This window comes from Mesoplodon mirus (genome assembly GCF_964341445.2).
Source record: "Mesoplodon mirus genome assembly, chromosome: 6".
NCBI classification, from domain to species: domain Eukaryota; kingdom Metazoa; phylum Chordata; class Mammalia; order Artiodactyla; family Ziphiidae; genus Mesoplodon; species Mesoplodon mirus.
The window spans coordinates 101,513,322-101,528,601 of NC_138982.1; the positions used below are offsets into that span (position 1 = coordinate 101,513,322).

At 37.4% G+C, this 15,280-nt stretch overlaps 1 protein-coding gene across 1 annotated transcript in view; it reads right to left on the reverse strand.

The window, feature by feature from the left end:
* CRYBG3 (crystallin beta-gamma domain containing 3) overlaps window positions 1-15,280 on the reverse strand; it is a 120,921-nt gene that overhangs the window by 29,749 nt on the left and 75,892 nt on the right. Inside the window, exons 13-17 of the mRNA XM_082625910.1 lie at window positions 13,422-13,564; window positions 13,190-13,316; window positions 12,244-12,276; window positions 6,667-6,779; window positions 1,783-1,909 (exon numbers count right to left, since the gene is read on the reverse strand). Coding sequence (XP_082482036.1) covers window positions 1,783-1,909; window positions 6,667-6,779; window positions 12,244-12,276; window positions 13,190-13,316; window positions 13,422-13,564 — 543 coding nt within the window. The remainder of the gene's footprint in view (window positions 1-1,782; window positions 1,910-6,666; window positions 6,780-12,243; window positions 12,277-13,189; window positions 13,317-13,421; window positions 13,565-15,280) is intronic.

A 15,280-nucleotide genomic window follows, 5' to 3' on the forward strand; every position in this document is an offset into this window, starting at 1 on the left:
TAATACCATTCATTTGGAGCACCTAAGTATCTGTCTTGCTAGTTTGACCACTAAAAATTGCTAAAAAGTTCCCTTCCCAGTAAATGCAGACTACTTTCCCATGCCTCTTCCAGCCTTATCAATACTTGGAGAGACTGACCAAAACACATTCTTTTTTTTTTTTTTTTTTTTTAAATCCAGTTTTCCTCCAATAGACAGGAAGCATCAGTAGCCACCGAGTCTTTCCAAGTTGGTGTCTAAAGGTCACTAAGAGAGACCGAGGCTCTATTTTTATTCTTGTTCCTCAGCCAAGACTCTATTTTTACCCTGATACCAAGAATACTCTCTCCAGGAATGCCTTGAAATAAGACTACATTGCTGGGACTTCGCTGGTGGTCCAGTGGTAAAGAATCTGCCTTACGATGCAGGGGACACGGGTTCGATCCCTAGTCAGGGAACTAAGATCCCACATGCTGCGGGGCAACTAAGCCCATGAGCCACAACTACTGAGCTCATACGCCTCAACTAGAGAGCCCACGTGCCGCAAACTACAGAGCCCATGAGCTCTGGAGCATGCGCACCACAACTAGAGAGAAGCCCGTGTGCCGCAATAAAGAGCCCGCCTGCCGCAACTAAGACCTGATGCAGCCAAAAATTTTAAAAATTAAAAATAAATAAATAAATACTAAATCTTAAAAAAAAAAAAAAAGACTACATTGCTGAGGTTGGGATCGAAGATCCTGAGTATGATCGTCACTCCTGGAGTCAGCTCTGGTTGAAAGATCTGACTGAGTCACTCCTGTCACCATGTAGGGCTTCTAGTCATCATTGTGTAAATCTCAGCTTTGACCAAATGCTCCTAGGGAATCATCATAACTAGACATCTTAAAAATATTCCAGATCCTTACTACCTCCTCTGCAAAGACACTACTAACTAGGAACCTGGAATGAATGTCCCAGAATAGCTATCTTGTTTTTCTCACACTTAAAATTCTGAGTAAATATGACAGAAAGGAGAAATTACTTACTCTATAAATGTAAGCCTCCAAGGTGACCCAGATAACTCTGCACATTCTAGGCAGGAAAGCCCTAGTTCCCCCAAAACAAGGTTTGAAATCAATACCAATGGTGTTCCATGACTTAAAGTAACACTGCAAACCTAAGTAGCAGGCAAGCTGTTATGTGACTTATCTAGCCGAATAATAAAATGATCAGGTTATTATTTTTATGAAGCAGCTCTACCAATTACAGCCACGATACTAATAGCTAATACTTATTGAGCGCTCACCATGTGCTAGGTATTTTACAAGCACCATCACATTTAATATCCCAGTGGCCTTACAAAGTACTACTATCTTTTATAGATGAGGAAACTAAGTAACTTTGTCAATGTCACCCAAAGTCATTAAAGTATTCATTTAAGCTCAGGGCTATATTACTCTACTTCCTAAATTTTGCATTCTGATCAAAAAAAAAAAAAAACAAAGAAAGAAGAAAAATATCAATCTTGGGAATTCCCTGGTGGTCCAGTGGTTAGGACTCAGTGCTTTCACTGCCGAGGGCCAGGGTTCAATCCCTGGTCAGGGAACTAAGATCCCACAAGCTGCGCAGTGCAACAACAACAAAAATCAATCTTTCATTAGTTGGATTTCATGAGTGAATCTCAATTTTACAATCTTCAAGCAAGTTACTTAAATTTTTATATTTTCCCCTGTATTATTTCTTCCAACTTCATGTTATCATTCACGGTAATTAAAATGGACAAGAAAAAGTCTTATAAATATGCATCAGCGAAGTACTTACATAGTCAATGGGCTTGAGGGATCTGACTCTAGATGTTGGGCAGCCACAGGACGTAAGGTCAGCATACAGCCCTTCTTCTAACACACACTGATGATTAGAAATGTCCTCTTGGTAATACAGGAGCCAGCTGAAAAACCAAGCGGTGGAACATTCAGTCAAAGTGCATCAGTTGGCAGTTTGACTCGTCACCATGCAGTGGGAGCCAGGGTAGGAGTAGGACACAAAATTCCTGGTGCTGGTCAGCAGCAAATACCCAGAGTTGGTTTGGGAAAAAAAAAAAAAAAAGCTACTACTGTCACCTATTGACTGCTTACCACGTGCCAGACGAGGTACTCTGCATGCATTATTTCACCACGTACTCATTACTTTATGAGGTAGAAACCAGTGAGGTAAAAAAGTTAGGGGATTTGCCCAAGATTCCCCCAACTATTAAATAAATTTGAAATAAAACATCTGCTGTAAGCTAAAGACATTAACTTCATTCAGTGCTTTCCAGTATAAAAACCTGGGATCAAATTATAGTAATTATTAAGTACTTTAACAGATTAGAAATTCTTTTTGAGAAAAACCAAAATTTGTACCCTTAATGATGAGTTTGCTTTCAGTCTAGGTTGAGTTAGAAGCTAGACTCCTAAACTCACACAACAGTATTTAAAACCTGTCACCTGCATAGCTGATGGCAAGCGGAGATTTTTAAAAAGAAATGAACCCTTTAGAATCTTCCATAGCAAATTATCTTCAATATAGCACTCATCAAAAGCTCGGCTAAGACATGCCATTTTGGAGAGAAGGGGCACAAGGGAGAAGTTAATTGACTGTTACTACTTTAGCTTTGGTGTGTTTAAGCTCTAGCTCTGTATTTTAAGATCACCAGAACTGTGCTCTAGCTATACGAGGTTAACTTTAGATAACCACAGAAATGCTCTGTGACAAAATTTACTGCCATGTCTCCTATGTAATAAGCATTTTATAGCCAATATTTCCGATAGGTTTTTCAATGTGCTGGGCATGCAGCTAAGCCCTTATGTGCGTTATTTATTTAGTTCTTATAAGAATCCTTTGAGGTAAGTACTGTTATTAGCCCACATTTACAGAGGAGGAAACTGAGGTTTAGAGAGATGGTCCAATTTGCTTAAGATTACATAGGGGTGAACTGGGCTCAAATCCTCATCTCTGAAGCATCCCCCATACTTAAACAATCACCATGGTTCCTGTATTCTTTTATTAAAACTATAGTTTAATAAATTACACATAAACCTAAATAAAATATGTAAATAAAATGTACATTTTGTATGTAGTTGGCCCTCTGTATCTACAGGTTTCCTACCTGCAGATACAGAGGTCCGACTGTAGTCAGCCACTTTATATAAGGGACTTGAGCATCCACAGATTTTGGTATATGTGGGGACTCCTGGAAACAATCCCTCACAGATATCAAGGGACAACTGTGTATATAAATTATATATATATATATATATATACACACACACATTATACTGAAAAATATGTATAAATTATATATACATTTATTTATAAGTAAATAACATATACATTTCCTACATGAAGCAATACATATGACTAATTTGTCCTAGACTTCAGTGTCTAGGACAAAAACATTTCCCTCCAAAAAACAAAAAAAACTTCAGTGCTTCCTTTTATCAGAAAATTTAAACTATATCTTGCAAAATACTTTCTTTTTTCTTAGAGAAGAAAACTCAGAGTCAAATACTAGGAACAAGACTATTTCAGGCCCTTGATATACATATTTCTCACTAAAGAGTTGCAGATAATCTATTTAACTAACCGTGTCCTACTTTATGTGTTTTCACATTGTAAAACTTTCATACCCTTCTTGGAAGTAAGTATAAAAACAGTAACAGATACAGAGAGGTTCAAAGTAGTAAGAGTTATAGGAAATCAGAAAGGGAAAAGACTGTTTGATTTAGGGTTAATCAAGAAGGTTAACAGAGGGAATGAGAATGGACTGAACCTTAAAAACATATATGCAGGTTAGTATTAAGCAGGGCTCACGACGTTACGTACCTGCAGGAGGTCAGGCACGTAATATAAATGAGTAGTGTACCAGATGAAAAATAATTGGCAATATATCCTATGGTACACTGGGGAGCACATATGCCTCTACTCAACACCAGCTAATTATCACCAAAGGTGAATGTTTCCCCAGAGTTTCCAAATCTTCTGATTTTTTAAAGAGAAGGTGAAAAACAGATTCTTCTGAAAAATATTCTAAACTTAAGTATTGATACAAAAAACTTTTAAAACGTAGTGTGTAGGCCAACCAAATAACATCTGCTAGATTTACCTGAAACCTACCACCTTTGATACAGAGCGGGGATTAGCAAACTACAGCATGTAGGCCAAATCCACCTCATAGCCCGTTTTCCAACAGCTCACAAGCTAAGACTGATTTTTGCATTTTTAAATGGTTTTAAAAAATTAAAAGAAGATTTTGTGATATGTGAATATTATATACAATTCAAATCTCAATATCCATGAACAGAGTTTCACTGGAACACAGCGATGCTCATTCGCTTATGTATTGCCTAAGGCTGCTTTGGTGCTACAGTGGCAGTGCTGAATAGCTGGGACAGGGCCTGTATGGCCCACAAAACTGAAAATATCTACTACCTGGCCCTTTGCAGAAAAAGTCTGCTGACCCCTGGTACAGCGGGTAAGGAGGAAAACACACAGCTGAGGAAATGCCCGAAGACAGGAGGAAAGGAGGACAGTACAAGGACAGAATGGAGCATGGATATGGAAAACGAGACTCATTGACGGTAAATCCTGGAAAAGGAAGAGTTTGAACTTGATCTGACTGGTATTAGAGAATGACTGGGATTTAAAGAAGAGTAGTAAAATATTAAGCTGGATTTGGGGACAAATAGCTGGGCTATGATTGGTTTGTGGTAAACACTGGAAATAAGATGACGCTGGGGGACTTCCCTGGTGGTGCAGTGGTTAAGAATCTGCCTGCCAATTCATGGGACACAGGTTCGAGCCCTGGTCCAGGAAGATCCCACATGCCGCGGAGCAACTAAGCCCATGCGCCACAACTACTGAGCCTGTGCTCTAAGCCCATGAGCACAACTACTGAAGTCCGTGTGCCACAACTACTGAAGCCTGCATGCCTACAGCCTGTGCTCCACAACAAGAGAAGTCACTGCAATGAGAAGCCTGCGCACCACAACGAAGAGTAGCCGCCGCTTGCCACAACTAGAGAAAGCCCGCACACAGCAACAGAAGACCCAACGTAGCCAAAAAATTAATTAATTAATTGATTGATTAAAAAACAAAAAGATGACACTGGAGTGTGGCTCATTAGGGGACTGAAATTCCTCAAGTGGAAGATAGGACCCCTGTCTCTACCAGTTCAAGAGAAACGGAGGAGAACGGATGAATCCAAGATATTTTGAAGGGAGAAGAGAGACTTTGATGAGTTATTAGGTAGATACTTGACATACAGAGATGCCACTGTAAAGATACATACACTTAAAAGTGGCTAAAATGATAAATTTCATGTTATACATATTGTACCACAATAAAAAATGATAGGGCTTCCCTGGTGGCACAGTGGTTGAGAGTCTGCCTACCGATGCAGGGGACGCGGGTTCGTGCCCTGGTCCGGGAAGATCCCACATGCCGCAGAGCGGCTGGGCCCGTGAGCCATGGCCGTTGAGCCTGCGCGTCCGGAGCCTGTGCTCCGCAATGGGAGAGGCCACAACAGTGAGAGGCCCGTGTACCGCAAAAAATATAAATAAATAAATAATAAAAAAAAAATAAAAAATGATACATAGAATATATGTCCTAGAGGGGTGGGATAGGGAGGGTGGGAGGGAGGGAGAAACAAGAGGGAAGAGATATGGGAACATATGTATATGTATAACTGATTCACTTTGTTATAAAGCGGAAACTAGCACACTATTGTGAAGCAATTCTACTCCAATAAAGATGTTAAAAAAAGGAATATATGTTAGAATATAAATTGAGAATCACATACAGTCTCATATACATGTGAGAAAGGTCCAGTACATTGCCACAGCTGGAAGAATACAGAAAAAAAAAAAAAAACGGCCCAACAATCCTGGGTCTGACATTTGGTGTGTGACCTTGGGAAACTAACTCTAAATCAGGGATCCTCATCTGTGAAATGGGGACAATGAATACTTTATTTATTTGTTTATTTATTTAAATTATTTATTTATTTATTTATGGCTGTGTTGGGTCTTCGTTTCTGCGCGAGGGCTTTCTCTAGTTGTGGCAAGTGGGGGCCACTCTTCATCGCGGTGCACAGGCCTCTCACTATCGTGGCCTCTCTTGTTGCGGAGCACAGGCTCCAGACGCGCAGGCTCAGTAATTGTGGCTCACGGGGCTAATTGCTCCGCGGCATGTGGGCTCTTCCCAGACCAGGGCTCGAACCCGTGTCCTCTGCATTGGCAGGCAGATTCTCAACCACTGCGCCACCAGGGAAGGACAATGAATACTTTAAACAAACAAAAAGGTTTTTTTAAATTTAGGAGTAATATGTCTTATCTGGACAAAAAATGCTAATTTTTATAGCATTCTATTGTACTACACAGTAAACACACAATATAAACATTCAAAACATTTAGGAAATAATCTAAGATAACAATGAGAAAAAAAAAACCCCACCAAAATGCTCCCAAAGTTGGCTAATCAGCATTCAATTTCACAGTAGCTTGTAATACAAGCTGGGCAAAGATCATATAGGCAAATTAGCAGTTGACTAATGATTAAATATGTTTATTTCACTGTATACGCAAAAAATAAAGTTAAATCTCTGTAAATTTAAAAGAAATTTAGTTATGTAAACAGCAGCAGAAATCATTCCATAAGCATACTTACCAACCCCGAAGAACTTTAAAAGAACATGGCGTGAATGATGAAGTCAAATCCGAAATTTCTTTGGTAAAATCTATACATTCACCTTGGAACCCTGGTTTACTGAATGCTTTGAGCTATAAGAGCAACAACACAACAATTAAACAGAAAACAGTTGCTTGACATCATCACAAAGCAAATGAAAACCTTTCATTTCATGCACTTATAAAAATTCAGCAAAATACTAGACTCGTGTTTTATTTATTAACAAGGAATCCATGTTAAGGATGACATTCTCCTTAAACTCAATTTTTTCCCCTTACATATTTGCCAGAAGTGTCAAGATTTATTTATCATTTCCATCCATCTCTTGCATCAGATGTTGGACACAGAGGCCTGGAAAATAATTCTACCTATAAGAGTAAATCAAAATCCCTCCTCTACTAAAACGTGGTCTTTGTCCATTGTATCAAGCAATTATTATCCCCTGTGGTGAGACTACATGTGTAAAATAAGAAGCAATTTAGTGCTAAACACGAAGGCAGTTTGGAGTGGTATGAGGTGTGGTGGCTATGCCTTTTCTCTCCCCAAGCCTTCTTGATCCACAGTTAATAAAAGGGAGATGGAGAAAGCACAAGCACATGCCCATAAGAGAGCATGAGGGTATCTGTGAGACCATAGGAGCAGATGGCAGAGAAGACAATAATGATGGGATTAGTGGAAGATTTATGGTGAAGAAAGATGTCTGTGCCATATATTTCAGCTTACAGGTTTCAGTTTACTGAAGAGTACCTTAAATGCACAGCTTACAGCTTTATATAACTACATTTCTGCTTTAGTCCTTTTTGTCAAGGAAAATTCATGAAGTCTCAACTATAATTCCCTTTAGACCAGAGATATAATAATCTGCAACACTAGTGGCCTTGGATCTCTAATAAGTAAGAAAAAAATGAATGAGGCCTATAAATATTTCATAATACAGTGGAGCCTTGAAATAACATGGCCCACAGATCCACCCGGCACCAAGAGGCCTGCGTCGTAGCTAAGAGTGCCTCATGATAACCATGTACAGCACCGCCCTCTCTCCTGCCACGGCTGTCATGGAGAACAAGGCTTCTTTGAGCAGCTGATGTTCACCTTCATTTTCCCAAGGGTCCTCTTAGAGACGGGTGGTCTCTGAGTTCTGAGGAACTGTTTCTTAGCTATTTCATTCTGCTCTGACCTTGCTAGGTCTGATATCAAAGCGAAGCCAAAACCAGAAAGCTGAGAGAACCCATTCCCCCTGACCAACCGGGGCTTGCACAATACAATTTCCTAATGTGAAAGGAGGCTGTATCTGGAGCATTAAAACACCAAGGGACTCCCTGCCTTAAGGAAGTGTGATCCATCAAGTTCCTACACCATGGTCCTTTGGTGGATACAGGGGATAGAAAGAAAAAGCAAGCCCAAAACAATACAAACCTCTGGAATGATTGATTCCCTGTATAAGAACAATTCTACATGTCCAGGCAAACTGCCCTGGATTCCTTGATAAGAGCATATATTTTACTTAGTGGTTTTTCAGACTATGTTTTTTAACTTAAAGGTTTATAAAACATGAGGCTAAAAAGTAAATCACATTTAACTCCCAAAAATGTGGAGTAATTTCTCCTACAGGCAAATATTATCTTTATTCACAGTAAGAATCAGAAAAGGCACATGAGAACAGAGATCATGGTTGTCTGATTCACTACGTGTATACCCAGTTTGTTGAACTAATTATATTCATATTGCTGAGCTTAAGATTTACACTTCAATATTTCACCATGAAGTCGTGAAATGTCAAATCCTGGACAACTGATGATGCAAGCTAATCATATTGCAGTTGATGTATGTAACAGCCACCTCTACTTTTTAGTCTCAGTTGTCACACCCAGAAGCATTAAAATTCACACACATACACACACTCACTCTGCCATAAAGTACTGTTTTGATGATTTAAAATACTCTTTACCCAAATTTAAAAAAAAGGACTTAATACTGACCTGAGTTTATTTTTACCCCCCAAATGAGATACGGTATTGATACACAGTTCACTCAAGATTTGTCCAACCCCAGAAAAGTAACCCCTCATTCTGAGTACCTTACAAATGCCTCAGAATAGAATAATTCTCATAATAATGTTCTGAGGATGGACCACCCGAAACCAACTCTGCACTTTCTAATTATAATAATTAATCTGTGGTTTCTACCCTTGGTGAAATTAAGTGGCAGTGCCCTGGTGAAAATAAGTCCTGTGAAAAGCTAGCTGGATGACTCACTATTTTGGTTTCCTTTCCAGGTTAATGGAGAATAAATGTACAAAACAACTCGGATAGGTGGCTTAGAACACATGAATAGTCAGTTGAACAAGAAATGAGTTTATTTTGAACTATGCCTATTCCTCCGCGCCATGTGAGCATGGCTTAATCCCTACCAGCACCAAATGGAACTGTATGGAAGAAGAAAAAAAAAAAGTGTATCACTGGTTTCCAAGGTACCTTTTCATATATCTATCTTTTATCTTCTTTAGAACTACCCTTTGAAGCAGATATTATCACCCCTTTATGATGAAAATTTTGTAGAAATCCTTTGTTTACTATGTACTTTTCATTTATGATATACAGAAATAGATGTCATAGTTCTTCAATATGACAAACTAAAACCTCAAGAACTTATTAATTACTGAACAACAGTTGTGCTTTCTCAAGTTATTCCACAATATCAGAATAATTTTTGAATGTAATTTTATTTATTCCAATGCTAAAATAATTTCTCTGAGAAACATTCTATCCTGTCTAAACAAGACTTTCTGCAGCCCTTTGGACTGCCCTCAAATAAATGTACTGATTGTTAAACAAACAACAGTTTTGTTTCCACTCTTCCATTACATCACATTGTCTCATAATGCAGTGCCATGTAGTTTTCACATCCATTACATATTCTATAATAATTTTACTTCCCTGTTTACTCATAGAAGGCTTTCTTTACTTAGATAAGTACTACTTCCTGAGTATTTCTGGTGTCTGGATTCTACAAAAATGATCTGGTCGTAGTACCAAAAAAATGTTTTCCTCTACTGCTCCTGAATCTTACTGATATTTGACTAAAACTACTGTTTTCTTATCCTCCATACATGATAACAGTAACCACCACTGTTAAAGATCCTGTGATCACTCTGAAATTCAATTTGGCCAAATTATCCAATAGAAGAAAATATTCAGTTGCTCTTTCTCAGCTAGAATCATGTATAAAATGGAACAGAGGCTCAGTACTTAAAGAAATCCAAACTTCTAATTATATTTGCAAATGGACTTTTAAAAGATTCTAGGAAAGAAAGGTCCTTGGTTGGGTCAAAGTGGGGAACTGGTTAGAATTTCTAGAGAATGGATGCCTGACTATAGCCTCTCTGGAAATGAAACTCACTTTTATAAGATTTAATCTAGTGAGATTTCTGATGTTCAGGACTTGCTAAAAGAGAGAGATGAGGACATTATGAACATAATCCACATTCTGTTTGTTTTTTGTTTTGTTTGGGAAAAAATAAAAACAAAAATAAAATGCCAGCTGCTAACTATGAAGAACTCTATAATGGTCCTGTCATTGTATCAAATATTGTGAGTTGGCAATCAGACTTGGTGATCAATCTTCAGCCACAGGAAAAAATAATCTTCTCAATAAAAGGTGGTGTTCTGTGTCCCAAAAAGACATATATCATCATAATATGCTTACACATCAGCAATAATATTTTTATTAGCATAACTCTCATGCTATATATTAATTTCTACACACATATATCTTCTGGCTTTTCCCTTAAGTTGCTTGAGGTTTCCTTTCAAATCACCAGCACACAAGAATTCCCTCTCTGACTTGAACTTGAGATGTAACTTCCTCCTTATACCTTAGATAGGGAAACTAACTACCCCATACGAACACAGCTTCTGCATTGTCAACCTGACTATCACAACTACTTGCGAAGGAGAAAATACCTTCTAGTTACTGAATGGAACCAGACTCTCAGCCAAGATCTGTTTGTTTTTATTTGGGTAAATGAAAACAAGCAAAACTTTCTGAATATTTGGTCCAATGGAAATAATAAGGGCTTCGATACTGGGTAAACTAAGGAGGCTTTGTCTGCATGTTACCAAATATCCAGCTGTCATACACTAGTCAGAGACCTTTATTTCACAAGGCAATGGCTGAGCTATATTGAGAAAAATAAGCAGGGCCAATTTCACTGGGTGTTTGCTGCTGCTTACTTTCTCTTCAAGTTGGACTGTAAATACTATTAAGAAAATCCTCTGAGCAATCTGCCCCAAACAAGGAAGTTCATAAGAAAGAACAGGGATATAGGAGGGGGAAAAACAGAGCTTAAAAGAATGTGATTTTTTTATCTGCACTTAAAACTCAGAGAATGTGCAGCTTGGAATTATCCTGGTTTACCTCTTTATCTACTCATGTTGTGTTGATTCATGTGAAAAAGCGCTTTGAAAGTCCACAGTTGGAGTTTTCTAAGATTCAAAGTAAAGATCTGGCAGGAAGTGTCTCCAGAACAGCAACTGAGTTATATTCAGAGAGGAAATGTTCCCAATCGGCCTGAGCTAATCGGAAAATAATAAAACCTGGAAGCACTGTGAACAGAATCACAGTTAAACTAAGCTGATTTGAAATATATAAACACTGACATGAACACGAAAAACATACACACTCAGAGAAAAAGATTCAGCGTTATGTAAAACTAGCAAATGTCAAATATTTAAAATTAATCATTGTATTTGGTTTTCTGAAGAAATTTTTCTGAATTTGTTATTTAAAATGAGACAGAGGAAGCACTGTAACTCATCCCCTTTCTTTTATGGTTGTACTGCTCATATCATGATATGTCTTTCTTTGACATAAAATCTTGGAATTAGATACTAAAAAAATGCCTCTTTTTGCTACTTCTAGCTGTGTGAAATGACGCTTACTTAAATTCTAAATCTTTGCTTTCTCATTAATAAATGGGAATAAATCCTGACCTCACAGAGTTATTAGAAGCACTAATTAAGCACAATTTCTAGCCCTCAATGGATAATAAACAAACATTAGGCTCCAGAGTATTACCCAATCCTTCAAACCATGAACACACTAGAAATAAAGGAGCAGGGTTGCAGTTTTATCAGTGCTTTTAAGAAATATGTGATTTAGGTATTAGAAATACATTTACATAATAAGCATGCCATTTCTCCATGGTAAGTTTGCTCCTCCAGTCAGCATAACGTACTGTGCTGAATATGAATGTGACACTGAAGAATGGATGGGCAACAGGAAAGAAGGAGTGGCAGAGGTTCAAAACGAACCCAAAGTGGTCAGTGCTGAAGCTCTAGTAGGAGAAAAAGAAAGGAACCGTGACAAATCCAGGCCAATATGACCAGTAACCAAGATGGGCACTCTTGTGTTCCCAGGTTCCTAGGACAATAGAAACTGCCCTGCCATACAGACCCATAAAAGTTATCTGAGGGAAAGGGACAGACTTGAGAGAATGGGCATACATTTTTAGTAAACAATTTAACAATTATAAGTTAAGAATATTTTTAAACATACCAAATGTGGAGGCTCATTTATCCCAAGTGGTTCCTGAAACATATATTAAAACATTTTAAAAATTATAATCGTATAATCACAGTTGTCTTTGAAAGTGCTGAAAATCTCCTTTGAAAAATGAAAAAATATATGGTCTGACCAATTTACTAGATTCCTTGAACTGGTTAGGACCCTCAAATAACCGACTAAATTAGCTTATAATAATTTTAATGTTTATTACTAATTCATTTTGAGTAATATTATAGCTAGAAGAAAAATGTGCCCCAATAGTCCATTAGAAAGATAGAGTCTGAACTTGTCAACATTCTCTTTCCCATCACTACCTCCTGGGCACCCTACTGTTCTGCAGTGTTTGTTATTAACCACACTGGCCACACTCTTTCATAACTTCATAATTTTGCACATGAGGAGATGATTCCCTCTTGGTGAACTGCCTTTTCTGCCCCGTTTCCCTTCCTGGCAAAAGTGCTTTTATCCTCTAAGACATCACTCAATGCATCCTCTTCTTGAGGAGAGGCATGGTCCCCAGCTCCCCAGGCTCTCCATTCTCCCTTCCCCTGGTCCCTCAGCACTGCCTACACACTTCATTTCCTCACTAGTCATACCATAAGCAATTGTGCATATGCCTGTCTTCTCTAAGAGACTGAGACAGGTCAGTCTTATTCATCTTTCATCTCCAGTGATCAGTCCTGTCTGACACAGCAAAGGCACTAAATAAATGCTACTGAATGAATGAACTGATCAAATTACAGAGTCCCTAATTGTCGGGGTGCTAATGCCATCTACTAGCTCTCTATGGAATCTGCAGAAATCCATATGCTGTTCATTTTCTCTATAGATACATACAAAATAATCCAACAGCTCCACTTTATAAAAGCCCGTTCCATGTGTTCAATTGTATGCCATTACATGCCACTGGCATTGGTTACGTTCACATTTAACTCACCAGGTGGATAGGTCGTATTGACATGATTGTATTATTTGATCCTCCCCAGTCAAAAAAGCATTTGTATTTCCCTTTCTCTAAAATGTATTGTTCTCCACAGAAGAACTTCTGCTGGTAGGCAACCCATCTAGCAGGATAAAAAGTAAGAAGAACTGAGGTGACACAGAATCGAGCAACCAGTAATTTTAAACACCAAAGAAGCTCTAGGTTCTCAGAATAGGAAACAACTTACACGCCACTTTTAACGTGAATGGATCTTGTTTCACTGCCAAAACCCATTTCTTCTAAGTCAGAAACTTCCTGATTTGTAATGTCAATAAACTTCCCACTTTCTAGATCAGATTCAAACAGCGTGATAGAAGATTCTATGAAATTCTAAAAGGAGGAAGAGGAAAGTTTAGGAGAACAATGGTATTTTGTTTTATGGATTGCTGTATTTTAGCAATTTTCACATACTTGTGGGATAGTTTTCACACAAATAAATCCAGGAAGAATTTTAAATGGCACTGAAAACAATTTTAATTGTCACTGCTCCTATATACTTTAAAGAAAAAAGAATAAGTCTGAATTTACTTTAATCAGGAAAACACATTTTTATGAAATTGGAAATTAGTCAACAGTTAGTAAATTGCCAGGACTTACAGACTATCATATATAACACTAATTGTAAAGGAAACTAAAGTCTCATTTGTGCCTAAAAAGCAAAAGCCATATGAACCAAAAAGTAAACACACAGTGTACTGTGGGCATTGTGGGAGAGGATTTTATGAGCTTAAATGTAACAGAAAAAATAAAATCCGCTTGACAAAAAAATTGTTCTTTAAAAATTAAAATCAGAGGACATCTCCGTATAGTCAGGCATATTTAAAACAAAAATAACAGAAAAATTCTAAGACCCAACTTGACAATCAGCAAAAGGCACACATAATTCACAAAAAAGATTAATGTTAAAAACAAACAAATGTATAATTTCACTAATAAAAGTAAAGAAATTCAAATTAAAACAGATACAATTTCACTTTTTAAGTTAAGAAAGATCTTTTTAAAAACCCAGTTTTACCAGGGAACGTTCCTGGTGGAAATATAAATTTTACAGCTACTTTAGAAAATAATTTAGATATATATTTAAACGACTGAAATTGTTTACATTCTTTGAGTCTGAAATTCCTTTTTTCTTAAGTTTCCTAAAACTAAATGATAGCCAATTTATATGCAAAGATGAATTATTTATCATAGTGAAAAGCTGTAAAAAGTATAAATGTCCAAAAGATTTACAAACATAAACCTTTATGCATCCACTGCTTGATGGAATAAATACAATTAAGCAGAGTTTTTAACAAGCTAACAGTTAAAAATTATATCATACACTTACTACCTGCCAGGAGCTTTACATGCCTTATTTCCAATGTGACTATATTACTATCACTCCCATTTTACAGCTAACAAAATTGAGTAATTTGCCTGATATAACACAGCTACTGAGTGGCAGAGATTGAATTTGAGTCCAAATCTGTCTATTTGTCTACTCTAAACTCTTAATCACTGTCAGATATAAATGTAAGGATGAAACAGTAGGACAAAAACTAAAACTTATAAACTTGGTAAGATTACAAGTTCTAAAAAAAAACCCAACTTTCATTAAAAAAAGACTAGAAGAAAAAAAAGAAAACACCAAGAGTGGTTATCTTTGGGTCCAGAAGTTGAACAATTCTACCCTATATTTTTTTCAAAACTTTATAATAGGTATATTTTTAAATGGAAAATACAGAATGCATTAAAAAAACAAAAAACAAAACAAGAGGGACTTCCCTGGTGGTCCAGTGGCTAGAACTTTGCACTCCCAATGCAGGGGGCCGCGGTTCAATCCCTTGTCAGGGAACTAGATCCTGCGTGCCCCAACTAAAAGATTCCCATGTGCCGCAGCTAAAGATCTCGCGTGCTGTAACTAAAGACCTGGCACAGCCAAGTAAATAAATAAGTAAATTAAAAAAAAAAAACCCAAAACAAAGACTCTTCCTTTCTGCCTACTATATTTCATTGTGTGTAACTCAAGTCTTAGACCTATGGAAAAAAGTTATCAGCTTCTATACA